At 48.0% G+C, this 17,156-nt stretch overlaps 1 protein-coding gene across 1 annotated transcript in view; it reads right to left on the bottom strand.

The window, feature by feature from the left end:
* KCNQ3 (potassium voltage-gated channel subfamily Q member 3) overlaps positions 1-16,328 on the bottom strand; it is a 175,632-nt gene extending 159,304 nt beyond the window's left edge. Inside the window, exon 1 of the mRNA XM_081012929.1 lies at positions 15,012-16,328. Coding sequence (XP_080869055.1) covers positions 15,012-15,388 — 377 coding nt within the window. The 5' untranslated portion in view covers positions 15,389-16,328. The remainder of the gene's footprint in view (positions 1-15,011) is intronic.
* Between the last annotated feature and the right edge of the window lie 828 nt (positions 16,329-17,156).

Raw genomic sequence — 17,156 nt, 5'->3', positions numbered from 1 at the left:
CTAACCCAGAAATAGTACCTTGGGTTAAGAACTTTGCTTCAGGATGAGAACAGAAATCTCGTGCGGCAGAGGGAGGCCCCATTAGCTAAAGTGGTACCTCAGGTTAAGAACAGTTTCAGGTTAAGAACGGACCTCCGGAGCGAATTAAGTTCTTAACCTGAGGTACCACTGTACTCAGTTATTGTCTGGTTGCAGACGGGCCATTTGAAATCACTAACTTTTGCAGAAATGGAAGCAAGAAGTTCCCACCAAAGAAGAGCGGATAAATAAGGTAATGGACTATGCGAAACTGTCAAAAATTAGCAGCAAAATTAAGCGAATCTAACGATGAGTGTTTCGTGGAAGAATGGATGCCCTTTTCAGACCATTTAAAGGAATATTACAGTATGATGAACTTGGGAGCAGAATCTGAGCTATGAGCAAAAGAAGCAATGGATTATAATATTGTGGTTGTGATTTGATAGATAGGCTGAGGCAGAAGGGGAAGAAATAAGAATTCCATGAGAAAGAGGGTGGTGAGATGTCAACAAAAATAAAAGGGGGGTGAAAATGTGTTTTGACTGTACATATTTGAAATGTTGAAACTTAATAAAATATAATTGGGCGAAAAATTTGAAATCTCTGACTGTTTTGAGCAAGATGCTTTTTATGTTTCCCCGCCGCCTTCCATAGCCTAAACTGTATAAAGAAGAAGAAGAAATTGCAGGAGAGCAACATCAGAACCCTTAATTCTACCATTAATAATACATTGACCCCGGCATGTCATTAAAAGGTTTTCAGAGCAAGTCGGAGTATCTCAGCAGAATGGAAAGGGCTCAGTCACATGCTTGGGGCACAGCAAAAGCTCCTTTGCGGAGACCACTGGAGTTGCATATGCGCTGCTCTGAGGTTTCCAGGAAAGTAAGGGATATTAAGGTGATGAAGAGCAGATCCCAAATCTGCTGGCTTTCCTAGAAACATAGGAAGCTGCCTTATAGCAAGTCAGATCCACTAGTCCAACTAGCTTGCCAGGGTTTCAGATAAGGGATGTTCCCAGCCCTACTTGAACCCGAAACCTTCTGCGTGCAGATCAGATGCTCATCTGCTGAGCTATCGCTCTTCCACATCTGTCTCTCTCCCTCCCCACCTTTTTTGGAGTGCAAGACAGAAAAGTCTTCCTGCATGCACTGCAATGTTTGGGATTCATGGTCGCAAGATTTGGCAATAGTCACCCAGGGGCCAACCTGCTGATGGCAATTAATAATCTGCAATGTTTGCACAGTGCTTTTAAGCGTTCAAAGAGTTTCACGTGATCCCTACAGCCTGGATAGCTCAGTTGGTTAGAGCGTGGTACTGATAATGCCAAGGTTGCAGGTTCAATCCCCGTATATTCCTGCATTGCAGGGGGTTGGACTAGATGATCCTCAGGGGTCCCTTCCAACTCAATGAATCGATGATATCAGAACAAGACTATAAGGCAAGTCAGTCTTACTGCTCCTTCACATAGTGCAGATGGAGAACCTTGCCTAAAGCTACATAGTGAGTTTGTGGCAGGGGCAGGATTCGAACTGGGAGCTCCCTGACTCAGAGCTCAGAGCCCTTCCCCAGGGCTACAACTGTTTTGCACAAGGATACAGCAACTCGGGCTTTCAGAGGATCTCCTGGGCGCTGTGGCTTTCCAGTCGCCAAGACCACGTTAAAAACTAGGCTGTGGGACATAGATCGCCAGGAACTAATCTCAGCTGCGGAAAAAACATGTTCCCCTCTTTATTTTCGACTCTCTTGGGTGCAGGAATTTAATCTTAATTATTTACCATTTTCGTTTAATCCACAAGAAAGAAGGGTCTTTTCGCTGGCTAAGTTCAATTCTAATCCTTCTAACCTTCTTTGGGGTAGGTTTGTGGGTTTGGCAGAAGGAGATAGGATCTGCCCATGCGATGCCCACCTGGTGGAAACTTTAGCTCACATGGCCCTTAAATGTAAAATGTATGATGATCTCTGCCAACAATTTCTAGACCATCTATGTATTCCAACATGGAAACCAGAGACGGAGGTTATGCACTTCTTATTACAGGGGAGAGACCAGGAGCTCACCAAGACAGTAGCTAAGTTCCTCTATTTGATTTTTTGTCGCCAAAGTATGCTACAGGATCCTGCCCTTGCTGGAAACCCACAGAGATGAGGCGGATTACTTGCCTCTTTTGCCCTTTGGCGGGTGACTGTACCATTGGGGTGGCGACAAGATCGCACTGGCCTATCTATTCTGAATGTATTCTGAATGTTCTTATGGAATGCCAATAAAGGTTACTTGACTTGAACAAGCCACACCAGCTCTCCATTGAGAGCTGCTAGTTAAGAAGGACAACCCATGTTCAAAGGCAAGGTAACTCTGAATAAGAGGAAGCTGCTTTATCCAGAGTCAGATCATTGGACCATTTAGTGCAGTACTGCTTCCACAGACTAGCACCAGCTCTCTGGGATTTCAGGCATGGGTCTCTCGCATCCCTACCAGGGGATGCCAGGAATTGAACCCAAGAACTTCCGAATGCAAATCGGATGCTCTACCACTGAGCCACGCAGCGTCTGAGGTCTAACGGGGAGGGCTGTTGATTTCATGCCCTGCTTTGTAGGCATTGGGCTCTTAGAAACACCAAGGCTCTGTTGCTCCAAAGGGCAAGGCTAGAGAAGCAATGGATGGAAACTGCAAGTAATGAGGTCTTGGCTAAGCATTAGCCAAACCCTCCGAAGAACAGTTGGACAGAGGCACAGAAACAGCCTCAGAAAGTGGCAGGGCTTTGCTGCTGGAGGTATTTAGGGCTCTGCTTGCTGCTGGAGATATTTAAGCAGAGCATCTTGCATTGTGGGTCCTGCATTAAGCATGGGGTTGGTCTAGGGACACAGGTGGTGCTTTGGGTTAAACCACAGAGCGTTGGACTTGCTGATCAGAAGGTCGGCGGTTCGAATCCCCGTGACGGGGTGAGCTCCCATTGCTTGGTCCCTCCTCCTACCAACCTAGCAGTTCGAAAGCACGTCAAAGTGCAAGTAGATAAATAGGAACTGCTCCGGTGGAAAGGTAAACGGCGTTTCCGTGCACTGCTCTGGTTCGCCAGAAGCGGCTTTGTCATGCTGGCCACATGACCCGGAAGCTGTATGCCAGCTCCCTTGGCCAATAAAGTGAGATGAGCGCCGCAACCCCAGAATCGGCCACGACTGGACTTAATGGTCACGGGTCCTTTTACCTTTACCTGGTCTAGATGACTTATTGGGGTCTCTTAGAACTCCATACATTATACAGTCCTGTGGCTAGATGGACTGATCCAGCAATACAGTTCTTAACATTTTCTTCTGCTTTTTTTTAATATTTCAAATTATTCTTTTCCACTACCCGGCACTACTGTCCACAAGTGTGCAATATAAAACATAAAAGGAATACTATCTATCTATCTATCTATCTATCTATCTATCTATCTATCTATCATCTATCTATATCTATCATATATGCAAAACTAAGTCCAACTGAGAGCAGACCTGCTAAAATCAACAAAAGTAAGCCATGCCCATTAATTCCAGTGGGTTTACTCTGAGCTACAGCTCACAGAACACGTTAAAGATTAAAAAGCATTTACGTAAAACAGGTTTTAAAAGATTCCATTAAACATAAAACTTGCGTATCCCCAGCCACGAAGTGTTGCCAAAATAAGGAAGTGCATCATTGCCTCCAGTAATAAATATTCAAGCTGAGACATAGACAAATGGCAAGAGAATTTTAGCCATGGTGAGTATGAAGTAAGTATTAGCAAAATATAACACACTAAGTATTCCTGGGGGAAAGGGATAGCATAGTGGGTCCTACATGCAAGACAGAACTGCAAGGGGTTTCTTTATATCCAAGGCTACTCATCGGTTGCATGAATCTATTTTTAAAAACTTTTCATCAACTAACTAAAGACGCTGATTAATCAGGCAGCCGAACTTTCTGTAGGCTGTAAGCACTCAAAAACTGCAGATGCGAAGCACCACCCTATTCGTTCTTATAACTTTTTTATCCCAAATGAATGGTGGCAAAGAAGAAAACTACTGCAAAAAAAAAAAAAAAATGAGAACATTTAACAACAGTCACATATCTTCATGGCTAATAATTTCAAGATTACCAGGAACAGCCTCTTTCAGCCACCAAACGCCTGAGGGAAGAGAAATTCTGCCCAGACACTGAGGTCCAGCGCCGAGGGCCTTCTGGCAGTTCCCTCGCTGCAAGAAGCCAAGTTACAGGGAACCAGGCAGAGGGCCTTCTCGGTAGTGGCACCCGCCCTGTGGAACGTCAAAGAGAAAAATAACTACTAAACTTTTAGAAGACATCTAAAGGCAGCCCTTTTAAGGGAAGCTTTTAATGTTTAATAGGTTATTGTATTTTAGTGTTTTGTTGGAAGCCGCCCAGCGTGGCTGGGGAAACCCAACCAGATGGGCGGGGTATAAATAAATTATTATTATTATTATTATTATTATTATTATTATTATTATTAAAGATCCCTCCCGAATGTTAATAATGAGGGAGACTGACACACCTCAACAAGGAGGGCGTTTCACAAACAGGTAGACACCACTGAGGAGACCCTGCTATGGGTCAATGAGGGGAGAGACTCCATCAGGCAAGGCCTCCTTCCACCTGCCTTGCTCCACCCTCTAGTCTCTGCTTCTCAATTTGTATTGTATTATTTTATGTACTGTGGCTTGCCGTTGTTTTATTGATCATAGTTTAGAAATTATTTATTGTAACTGTTGAGTGGATTTCTGTTTAACTTTTATATGTGGATATTATTTTATACTACTCTAATTGCTGAATGTTACTTTTTGACGTAGGTTGCTTATTTTAAAGTTTTGTTTTATTATGACGTTTTTGTATTGCATTAGATCCTTATAAGGTGTACATTTTTTGTTTCTTCAGCTTGTAAACTGCCTTGAGTATTGTAAGATAGAAAGACGGTATACAAATAAAAAAATGACGATGACGCCCAACCAAGCAGCACCACAAACAGGGCTGCCCTTCTGATCATATGGCCCAAGATGGTTGATGCTGGTGGAGCCAGCTTTGTGGCTACTGGAGTCTTGGCACACTAGTACGACCATCTTGAATTGTAGCACCTTTGAATCACAGAATTGAAGAGCTGGGTCATCTGGTCCAACCCCCTGGAAATCAAGGAATCACAGCTAAGGATCCCTGACAGATGACCACCCAACCACTGGCTAAAGACCTCCAACGATGGAGAGTCCACCATATCTTCCACTGTCCAGCTCCAACCCCCTGGAAATCAAGGAATCACAGCTAAGGAATCCCTGACAGATGACCACCCAAACTCTGGCTAAAGACCTCCAACGATGGAGAGTCCACCATATCTTCCACTGTCCAGGTCCAACCCCCTGGAAATCAAGGAATCACAGCTAAGGAATCCCTGACAGATGACCACCCAAACTCTGGCTAAAGACCTCCAATGATGGAGAGTCCACCATATCTTCCACTGCTGAACAGCTCTCACCATCAGAAAGTTTCAGTGGGAATCTCCTTCCTTGTAATTTGAATCCATTGGTTCAGGTCCTACTCTCCAGAGCAGGAGCAGAAAACAAGCTCGCTCCATCTTCCATGAGAGCCTTTCCTCTCAAGTCTTCTCTTCTCCAGAATAAACACACCCAACTCCCTCAACTGCTCCTCCTAAGGCTTGGTTTCCAGACTCTTGGTCCTCTTAAAAGAGGCAATCTCCCTTCTCCCTCAAGCAGCAAGGAACGTCCCATAGGATCACAGAATTCTAGAGTTGGAAGGTCAAGATCAAGACAGGACCTCTTCTTAGACATGCTGGCTACGACATTTGCAGCACCATTGAAAAACAAAATAGCCCTTTTGTTTCAAAACTATTTGTTTCACTCGCATACACAGGCAAGCAAATTCAGCCAGCCAACCAATATTTAAATGATTGACTGATTGATTTTAATTGCGTGCCAGCCCTAATTTATATATCCTGCTCTTCCTTGGGGGGTCAGTTTTGTGCAGTCTCTGCCACGAGAACTTGGAGCAGAATCACAGAATTGTAGAGTCGGAAGAGACCATGAAGATCATGGAGTCCAGGCTTTCCCAAACTTGGGTCTCCAGTTGCTTTTGCACTACTGTTCCCATTATCCCTGAGCACTGGTCCTGCTAGCTAGGGATGATGGGAGCTGTAGTCCAAAAACAGCTGGAGTCCTAAGTTTGGGAAAGTCCTTCCCCCTGCAATGCAAGAATCTTTAGCCCAAGGTGGAGCTCAAACCTACGGCGCTGAGATTAAGAGTCTCATTCTCTACCGACCAAGTTGCCCCTCAGAGTACTGTATGCACAATCCCCAGGCAATAATAATAATAATAATAATAATAATAATAATTTTTTATTTATACCCCGCCCTCCCCAACCAAGGCCGGGCTCAGAGCGGCTTACAAGCAATAATAAAAACAAGATGAATGATTACAACTTAAAAACAAAAATAAAATACAACTTTAAAATAATGGAACATTAAAATATTAAAATGTAGCCTCATCGCAGGAGAAGGAAAAGAAAAAAGAAAGGGAGGGAGGGAATCAAATTGGCTCCAAGCCAAAGGCCAGGTGGAACAACTCTGTCTTACAGGCCCTGCGGAAAGAAATCAGATCCTGCAGGGCCCTGGTCTCGTGAGGCAGAGCGTTCCACCAGGCCGGAGCCAGAGTTGAAAAGGCCCTGGCTCTGGTTGAAGCCAATCTAACTTCCTTAGGGCCCGGGACCACTAGGAGACCACTAGGATGTTGCTATTTATGGACCTTGAGGCTCTCTGTGGGGCATATCGGGAGAGGCGGTCCCATAGGTACAAGGGTCCTAGGCCGTGAAGGGCTTTAAAGGTCAAAAGCAGCACCTTAAATCTGACCCTGTACTCCACCGGGAGCCAGTGTAGCTTGAAAAGCACTGGGTGAATATGCTCCCATGGCAGAGACCCCGTGAGGAGCCTCGCTGCAGCATTCTGTACCCGCTGGAGTTTCTGGGACAGCTTCAAGGGCAGCCCCGCGTAGAGCAAATTACAGTAGTCAAGCCTGGAGATGACCGTCGCATGGATCACTGTGGCCAGGTTGGGGCGGGAAAGGTAAGGGACCAACTGCTTGATGCGGCGAAGGTGGAAAAATGTCGCCTTGGCTGTTGCTGTAACTTGCGCCTCCATGGAAAGGGAGGCGTCAAGGATTACACCCAAACTCTTAACGGACGGCAATGGCACTAATTGGGCCCCCGCAAGAGAAGGGAGTTGGTCCCTCATCCCCATGCCATCCCGACCTAGCCATAGGACCTCTGTCCTTCGAAGGATTTAGTTTCAATCGGCTCCCTCGAAACCATCCAGCCACAGCTTCCAAGCATCTCGTCAGTGTGTTCGGGGCCGAGTCGGTGTGGCCATCCATCAGCAGATAGAGCTGAGTGTCATCAGCATATTGGTGACAGCCCAGCCCAAAGCTCCGGATAATCTGGGCAAGAGGGCGCAGAAAGATGTTAAAAAGCATCGGGGAGAGAATTGTGCCCTGCGGCACTCCACACACCAAGGAGTGGTGCGACGACATTTCCCTCCTTAGTGCCACCCTCTGTCCCCGACCAGAAATAAAAGAGCACAACCAGTTACGGGCTATGCCCTGTATCCCCACGTCTGCAAGGCGGTGGTCCAGAAGATCATGATCGACCATGTCAAAAGCTGCTGACAAATCTAAAAGGATCAGCAGTCCTGACCCACCTCGATCCAGTTGTCTACGGAGATCATCTGTTAGGGCAACCAGAGCTGTCTCCATCCCAAAACCAGGACGGAAACCGGACTGAAATGGATCTAATGCCGATGTTTCCTCCAGAAACCTACCAAGCTGTTCAGCAACCGCTCTCTCAATTACCTTACCCAGGTATGGAAGATTTGAAACTGGGTGGTAATTGGATAGGTCTAAGGGATCTGATGAAGTTTTCTTTAAGAGTGGACACACCACTGCTTCCTTCAGTTCCCCTGGGAATGTCCCCGTCTCAAGGGACAAATTGATAATTTCAACCAGGGGGGTCCGCGCAACATCTGGACACTCCCTAATCAGCCAAGACGGGCACGGATCAAGGAGGCAGGTGGTGGGCCTACCAACTTGGAGGAATCTATCCACATCAGTAGGGAGTATCCAATCGAAATGGTCCAACACTGGACCTGAAGTCAGTCGAGGGGCCTCCAGTTCAGTCACTGTATCTAAATTGCCAGGGAGGTCATGGCGGAGCAACAGGACTTTCTCCGCAAAAAAGCTCGCGAATGCCTCACAGCTGTGGGTCGAATTTGTGCTTAAATTTGGTTGTCCTCCTAAGGACGTTATTGACCTAATTATTCTAAAAAGTTGTGCCGGGCGAGAGCTAGCAGATGCAATGGAAGCTGCAAAGTAAGATTTCTTAGCAGCTTTCATAGCCATCTCATAGGCTTTCATAAGCGTCCTATAAGATGTTCTTGAGGCTCCGTCACGAGTCCGTCGCCATACTCGCCCTAGCCATCTGAGATCCTGCTTCATTTTCTGGAGCTCCTCAGTAAACCAAGGGGCCCGGTTTCGACGGGGTCGCAGAGGGCGCTTAGGCGCGATCTCATCAATAGCTGCCAAGAGCCGGTTATTCCAGTCCTCAACAAGGTCATCTAATGAGTCGCCAGGAGGAGCAGGGTTCCGCAAGGCTTGTCGGAATCTATCAGGAACCATCAGTTTTCGCGGACGAGCCCAAATAGGTTCGCCACCCAAGCCGGGGAGGAGTGGGAAGTCAATCTTGGCTTTCAGAACGTAGTGATCAGACCAAGGCACTTCCACAGCGGGGAGCATGATCACATCTATGCCAGCCCCAAAGATCAGATGCAGCATGTGGCCTGCTTGATGAGTGGGGCCCAAAACTGGGAGAGCCCTAGTGTTGCCATGGAAGTCACTAAGTCCAGAGCCTGTGAGGAGGGAGCGGCATCAGCATGGACATTGAAGTCTCCCAAAACCAGTAGGTTTGGAAACTCCAAGGCCCAGCCCACCACCACCTCCAGCAGGTCTGACAGGGGGGCTGCAGGTGTGCTGGGTGGTCGGTACACCAGCCAGACAGCCAAGCTCTCCTTGGTGCCCCACACAAGACCAACACATTCAATGCCAGAGATCGTCGGTGATGGCAGAGCTCTGAAAGAGCAATCCTCCCGGAATAACAACGCTACTCCTCCCCCCCGACCCACAGTCCGCGATTGATGGAGGACAGAGAAACCTGGGGGTGTTATCTCATGTAGGGAGACTACTTCGCCTTCCCGTACCCAGGTCTCCGTCACGCAAGCCAGGTCAATCCCCTGCGAGACAAAAAAGTCACACATGGTGGCGGTTTTGTTGCCTATGGACCTGGCATTGCACAGCACCAATGACGGAGGTGTGTGATCCTTGCTCTCCCTACCCTCATCCCTTGGGATGGGGTGTAGATTGGAAGGGGTTCGAGGATCACTGCACCTAGAAACCCTTCGCCGATAGAGATATCTAGCCCCACCGCCATTCCTCCCTAGCCCTTCAATTGTGGAAATCCCAGATCCCATACTAGCCTCCCCAATAGATGGGTAACATCCCCTCAATAACAAGTCATCCTTGGGCCAGGACTCCTGGGTCAAAATGGTATGGGAAAGAGGTGGAGGTCTGATAGGGTAAGAATCCCTAGAAGATAAAACCCAACCAACCGCACCCCAAGCGGGGGGGACAGTCCCATGGTGTTTCATTAACTGTCAATCCCCCTCTCCCTCCTAGGTTAATTGGAGGATTATTGGTTCTATCTGTGGCTGTGGAAGTATTAATGAGGTATGTGTTATAAAATGTGGATCACTGGCCAACAAAGAGCCAGATTCGAATTCGGAAGATCTGTCCATCCTGTCTCGCCAGTAGTTCAGTAGAGAAGGCTGATCATTCTGATAAGTTTTTGGAACATTAGGCAAACGTCCAGATGTAGATTTGGTGCTGGATATCTCCAGATTGTCAGCAACATAGAGTTCTTTAGGTGTTGTTCCCATAGAAATGTCGGAGGCGCCAAATTCCTCATCTAATTTGGTGTCATTTGAAAAAGGAACAGGGAGTTGCACTGATGTCTTTCTATGGGATAAAGAGCTGTTGGACGTCTTTAAATATTGTGCTCTAGGCTCTACTGTCCTTATATTTTGGGTAGAAATCTCAGTCTTTATACTCATTAGCCTCTTCTTCAGGTCTTGTAATTCTAGGCTTACAGAGTTCTTTTCTTCCTTCGGGCAATTAGTATTTCTAGTGTTGAGCTTGGTTTCCTTTATCCGCATTAGCTTTGACTCTATGCAAGGGACCAATTGCCTCCTAGTTTCGTCCTTAAATACCCTCACTGGGCGGAGAGAATGGAACCACCATAGGGTATCCTTTATCTCCATGAGTCGAGATGGGAGGGTTGATGACCTAAAGGTCATAAATAGGCGCGTGGTGTTTCTCAAGGCAGGCAGGAAGTGGAAATTTTCTAGATCTACATTTCGGTAATGGTAATTTAGGAGCTGAGACAAGGACATAGTAATTTGTCTGCGGTTCATCCACCTATGAGTGTATCGGTGAATCTCAAGCATTATCTGGTTCGTTTGCAAGACTTGATAGGACCTCACTTCATCCATCGTTTGAGTTGGTGAGTTGATAACAGAGTCATTTCTTATCATCCTTTTAAGCCCTTGGGCATTTAAAGGGGAGGAACTAGTATCCAATTGTTTCTCAATGTTAACTATTCTGGTGATGATTTCATCCAGTCTTTGGAGAACCAGAACCATAGTTTCTGCAGACAACATGCAAATCTCTTGGTAGGGGTGTGTATCCGGAATCGGTATCATCAATCTCACATCACCTCACAACCAGAGGCATAGGAAGGTCGGGTGGTACCTGGTGAGGAAAATTTCTTGTCAACCCCCCCCCCACACACACACACATTGATTTTTTTAAAATTGATTTTTTTGCCTGCAAAACTGGTTTTACGTTATTTCATATTTTCCAACAAAGGAATGTGGATTCTGGGCCTCTGATAACAAGTAGGCGACTATGAACAGATACTTAAATCTACAGGATGGATTGTGTTTTGGCTTGTGTTATTTTATTTATATTTATTGCTTATTTATTTAATAAATTTTATTTTTTAAAAAACCTGCAAAGTGGTTTACCAAAACACAAAAAAACACCACAGCAGTAAAATAAAATAAAAAATTAACAATCCTACTTTAAAACATACAAAAGCTAAAATATTAAGATTAAAATTACTTCAACTTCCTAAACATCTAGGTATGCTTGCCTAAAGAAGAATGCTTTTAGCTGGTGCCCAAAAAGAGTCTAGATAAGGCACATGCTTTGTTGCAATAGGCGGGGAGTTCCAAAGTGCAGGTGCTGTCACAGGAAACAATGCAGTGCAGATATTATGTGGAACCTGCAGTATCTGAAAATTCAGGCATATCAGTTAATATCTTGACCCTGCTCCACTGAATTGAAATTTCAGCCTTCACAACATAGGAAAACGGCCAAGTAAACAGGTATTTTCATGGAGGAGGGTCAAGTTATTAACTGATATGCATGAAATTTCTTATATAGCTATATAATCCCTAGTGTGGTAAGATAAGACCTTTGGAGCAGGCATTTAAAAAAAAAAATTATGAACCGCCCTAGTAGGGCAGTAATTGTTCCTTGATAATTTGTCAACCCCCCTCCATGATGGCACCTGGGGTGACCCACCCACCCCCTTTCCTACACCCCTGCTCACAACCCCTGAAGCCCTCTTAAGTTTCATTCATGGGACTGTTATATGCCCCTCCACAACATTTTCTAGGTTGGGTAAGAGAACCTACAGCCCTTCAGATGCTGTTGGATTCCCATCAGCTCCAACCTTCACAGTCAACGGTCAGGAATGATGAGAGTAGCATCTGCAGGGCCACACATTCCCCACCACTGCTCTAGACCAATTGGAACGCCCACACTACAAACACTGCTATGTATTTCTTGTTGTTGTCGGTCTTAAGATACAACGGAGTGCACCTCTGGGGGGTGAAGCCAAAAGCTGGAGAATCGCAGCACCTGCTGTGGCTGCTGAGACCTTGTAACTGCTGCCTCCCGCATTGTTTTTGCTGTGCTAGCAGCACGGAAGTGACCACTCTGGGGCACAAGCCTGGGCAGGGTATATGGAGGTCCTGGCCTGCCCAGAGGGCAAGATCACCCCTCCCTCGGCCTCGCTGATGGGGTCCAAAGGAAAGCAGACCAAGACATTCAGCACCAGCTTGGCTGCAGGAGTTGCCGGAAGGAAGTACAGTGGTACCTCGGGTTACATATGCTTCAGGTTACAGACTCCGCTAACCCAGAAATAGTACCTTGGGTTAAGAACTTTGCTTCAGGATGAGAACAGCAGGAGGCCCCATTAGCTAAAGTGGTGCTTCAGGTTAAGAACAGTTTCAGGTTAAGAACGGACCTCCGGAACGAATTAAGTTCTTAACCCAAGGTGCCACTGTATGTATACAAGGCGCCATCCAATTGTCTTAAGGACTTCACTTCGGATTTGTGTAGGGTTTTACTTCTTAGCCGTTTCTTCTCCCAGAGATGTCCCACATGACAGCTATAAACCGCTTTTATGGTGTGGCTGTTAATATCATCATCATCTTCATCATCATCTCACCATGCCTCCAAGGACCTAAGAGTGAGTCTCCTTCCCTTTGTATCCTCACAACACCCCTGTGAGGCAGACTTGACTGTGAGATACCAACTGGTCTAAGATCGACAAGGGTTCTTGGTTACCCACCCGGGATTCGAACCCACACCTTCTCAGCTTTAAGTCCAACACTGCAACCACTGCACTGGCCTGACATCTGTAAAAATACGTGTGGTTTCTCTACACAGGCCCTGCACTGTTCCATAGCTGTTGTTGTTGCTTAGTCGTTTAGTCATGTCCGACTCTTCATGACCATTCATTTTACTGGTTTTACGCAGGAAAGCCACACTAAATGTACCCATACTAAAAGTGAGACATAGTCGTCAGCCTTCCATTTGCCCTTTTTGCATTTTGGATATATTTATTTCACAAAAGCCCACAGCACGATAAGCCACATCACACATTCAAAGAACATCCTTCCCCAAGAATCCTGGGAGCTGTAGTTCGCCTCCTCCCAGAGCTATGATTTCCAGCACCCATAACAAACTACAGTTCCCAGAGTTCTTTGGGAAATCCATGGTGTGGGTGTGGCCCCAGTCACTAAAGATGCCATTCGGCTGCTAGGGGATATTCCAGCTTTTATATTGTGGAATACAGTTGGTGTGTGACCCTTTCATTTCACCCATGTCCTTGGTATAAGTCTGTTTCTTGCAAAGTTCTCCACACTGCAAAACGTTGAGTTGTTAGTAATGCACAGAAACCTTATTGATCACTGTCAATTAATTCGATATTTAAATAAAAGTATGGTGGGTTATCAGTTTGCCACGATTCATAATAGAGAACCTCCATGCCCAAGGGAAGTATACCTGCAAACAGCAGGTGCAGACAGTAACCACCTTCACACCCAGATTGTGGATGTAGTGCAGCTGACCAGCGCTGAAAAGAAAATCCAGTATTAAGTGGACTCTTGGTCCGATCCGCTAAAGCAGTGTTGTTTCCTTGTTGTTTTAATTTCTCGCTGATCTTGCTTTTCCTTAAAAACAGAAAAAAGCTTATTCATCTCCATATTTAATTGCAGAGGTGCGTTTCAGGGGCATCTCATTTTTTAAAAAACGAAAAACCTTTTCACAACCCATCTGGAGAAGCATCTTTGAAGCAGCGTTTTCAATCTACCTGCCTTTTTACAAACTCCCCAGAGAACATCATATCGCCCCCCCCCAAAAAAAAGAGCACAAGTGTTGCTCCCGGAGAAACACACACAGGGACCCAAACAACCGCCTGCAATTCTTTTTGTTGACAACAAGTTTCCATGAGGCTGTTGCCTAGACTAGAATGATAAAGCACCACAGCCAGATCATCAAACATTCCTGTTTCTATGGCAAATTCCCCACAACACCTTGAGCGCTTTCGACTTTCAGGAAAACATGTTCTCTTCCATGTGACCAAGATAACATTACGTTATCACAGCCCTCACATCTTCAGGCGTTGCATCTCTCGAGGGCTCAGAGTGCCCCCCCCTTTTTTTTTTTACAGGAAGAAAATAAAGCCATGCTTTCTATCTTTGCAACGAGCTTCCATCATCCAACATCGTGGAAGGTTTTACCTTGCAGGAAAAGAACCCAGCCGATCACCTAGTGTCACAATTTAACTCCGTTATCAAAACGCACACTAGCTATTGATAGCGATCAGTCCACCTCAGAAAGCAAATGCTTGTCACGCGTTTTCCCCAACAACCCAGAATTCATATGCTTTTTTTCCTATGCCGATAACCCACAACCCGCCATCACCAATCCAGATTTATTTACCAGGGTGTTTTTCTGCCCTTACAAACCACCACGGTTTCTTGCAAAGTGCCCTTTGGGTAAAAGAGGCACGTGAATGAGAAGCATCTCTGAGCATTACATGCGTGCCACGAGCCTTCCCAAAGGCTGATTCACACATTACATTCAGCACAAAACGCAAAACACCACCGAGGTGGATTTGCAGACACGTGCATCTTACTGGGAGCCCGGGATCAAGTGCAACTCCCGGCTGGGTTGTCTGCACACCCCTTTGCTGCAGCAAACCCGTGTGTGCTGCCACATAACGTGGGAAACGGCCCTAAAGCTACGCTCTCCGTTCCAGGATCTGGGTCTGCAGCTTGCTAGAACCCAACCAGAAACATGTTGTTGTTGGCATCGTGGCATCGGCCCACCAAATGACAGCCCCCCTCCTAATATCCATCCCACTGAGGAATGCCAACCCATATGGACATGATTCCTCACCCCTGGTCCCATCCAACCCACCCACCCCCCGAACATTTTACCCTGGCCCATCGCGCAAGCAATCCATCAACCGCGCGCCCAGGTGTCATGGGGTGCCAGCAGCGACTCACACGAAGGCGTGATAGAGCAGCGCCCAGCCCCTCGGCCTCTCCAGGGCGTCGTAGATCAAAGTTTGCATCCGCCTGTATTTCACGTTGTTCCTCTTGACGGGTCGGCTGAGCGGCGTCTTGGCCAGCAGCCCAATCCCTTGCGCGGACCTCTTGCCACCGTCTTCCTTGCCCGCCCCTTCCAGCAGGAGGGTCCCATCTTTGTCTGCCCCGGCGCCCAGAGCCAGAGCGCCCTGCTCCAGGTCCCCAGCGGCCAGCCCCACTTTCTTCTCGTCCCCGACGTGGCCGCCGCTGCCACCACCATCAGCCCCTGGAGGTGGTAGCGGCGGGGATGCTCCTGCTGCTGCCGCCGCCGCCGCCTTCCTGGATTTTAGTCCCATCTTCCTCTCCTCCTCCTTCTTCTTCTGCCCTGGTCCTCAGAGGTGAGCAAGGGGTGCGCAGGAACAGCAGCCGCGGGGAGCCAAAGGCCATGGTCTGCGCCCACCCTCCGATTTTCTGGGGGGGAGGGAGAGGGGAGGGCTCCCCCCTCCCCAGCAGGGCAGGGCAAGGAAGGAGAGAGAGGGGGGAGAGCTGGAGAAGGAAGGGAAGGAAGGGCGAGGGAATCACATCCTCCGTCAGGTCATCGCCTCCCCAGGGGAGATGGGCATCAGCTCCGCGGGCACCGAGGAGGCATCAGCGGCGAGGATGCTCCGGAGGAATAGGAGGAGGAGGAGAAGGAGGAAGAGAGAGGAAGCTGGCAGCGGCAACAACACCTGGTCCAGCCGGGCAGGGGCGAGCAGCTCATCGCAGGGTTTATTTCCCAGCCCGACGCATGAGAGCCCCGGCGGAGCCCCCCGACCCTCCTCGCGCGCTCCAGCTTCCGATGCCAGCCAGGGAGCGAGTTTTCTCTCTCCTCTCTCTCTCTCCGCCCAGCCCTGCCCAACCTCACCGTAGGGCGTGGTCCATTGTAGAGATGGGAAGCCAGCAAATCGCAGCAGCGTCTCAACCGGCTCCTCCTTCTCTTCTTTCTCCTCCTCCTCCTCCTCTTCCTCCTGCCCAGTTTGGCGAGCGCCCGGCGCGTAATTGCGCACAGAGCGGCGGCGAGAAAGGAGGCTGGCGTGCGCTCTCTACCCGCCACCTTTTATGATCGCGATTGCCGATGGGTGCAAAAATATAAAATAAAGGGAGGGGGTGGGTGGGTGGGTGTGAATCCCCCAGAACCAGGCGCGAGGGATTGCCCCTCTCTCCGGTAGAGGCAGTAGCGGCGATCGCGCCGCCAAGCTGGCTGTTTTCGTGGCGCTCTCTTTCCGTTCCAGGCTTGGCTCTGGTAAGAGACGGGAGGAGGAGGAGGCCAGGCTAGGGGGTTGCCGGGACTCCCCGCGGCTTTCGGGCTGGGAGGAGGTGCGGGGAGGCTGTCGGGAGAAAAGGGAGGCTGCGAGGGGGAGGGGACCGGGGAGGGGTGCTTCCGTCACACAGAGACACACACCTGCACGATCACCTTCGGTGCAGCAGCTTCTGGATCCCGAAAGGAGCCGCGTTCATCGGTATGATTTTCAGAACGGTCTGTGATGACGCCTGTTTTCCCAGGGCTCGGTCATAGGAGGATTTGCGAGAAAGTGTCCCTAAAACACACGTAGGGGTCCTCTTCTGAATTTGCAAAGAGTGCCCCAAAGCACGTGCAGAGCGCCCCCTTCTGAATTTGCAAAGGGACATGCAGAGTGCCCTCCCCTCATTTTTGTGAGATGCCAGGATGTGAACCTGTTATGATAGAACTGTGAAGTTGGAAGGGACCCTGAGGATCATCTAGTCCAACCCCTGCAATGCAGGGATGTGCAGCTGTCCATAGGAGAATCGAACCTGTGACCATGGTGTTACCAACACCACACTCCAACCAATTGAGCTAGAATGTAATCATACACAAAAGCCCAAAAACATGTTCTTAGACTGAGGTGTATAATCCATTGACTGCCCTTTGTGGTCTATTCACAGCATGATGCAACCCTGTGCATATTTACTTGGGGGAAATTCCAACTGAGGCCACTGGAAGAAAAAACCTGATTCAGACTAATGGCCCATCTGGGCCAGCAATATTATTATTTTCCTGGGGTAGCCAATGTGCCCTGCAGATGTTGATGAACATCCCACAAGCCCTGGCCAGCATGCCCAATG

Source organism: Podarcis pityusensis (assembly GCF_964106645.2).
Source record: "Podarcis pityusensis genome assembly, chromosome: 7".
NCBI classification, from domain to species: Eukaryota; Metazoa; Chordata; class Lepidosauria; order Squamata; family Lacertidae; genus Podarcis; species Podarcis pityusensis.
The sequence above is the reverse complement of the archived record's forward strand: the minus strand, read 5'-3'. Positions and strand labels throughout refer to the sequence as shown.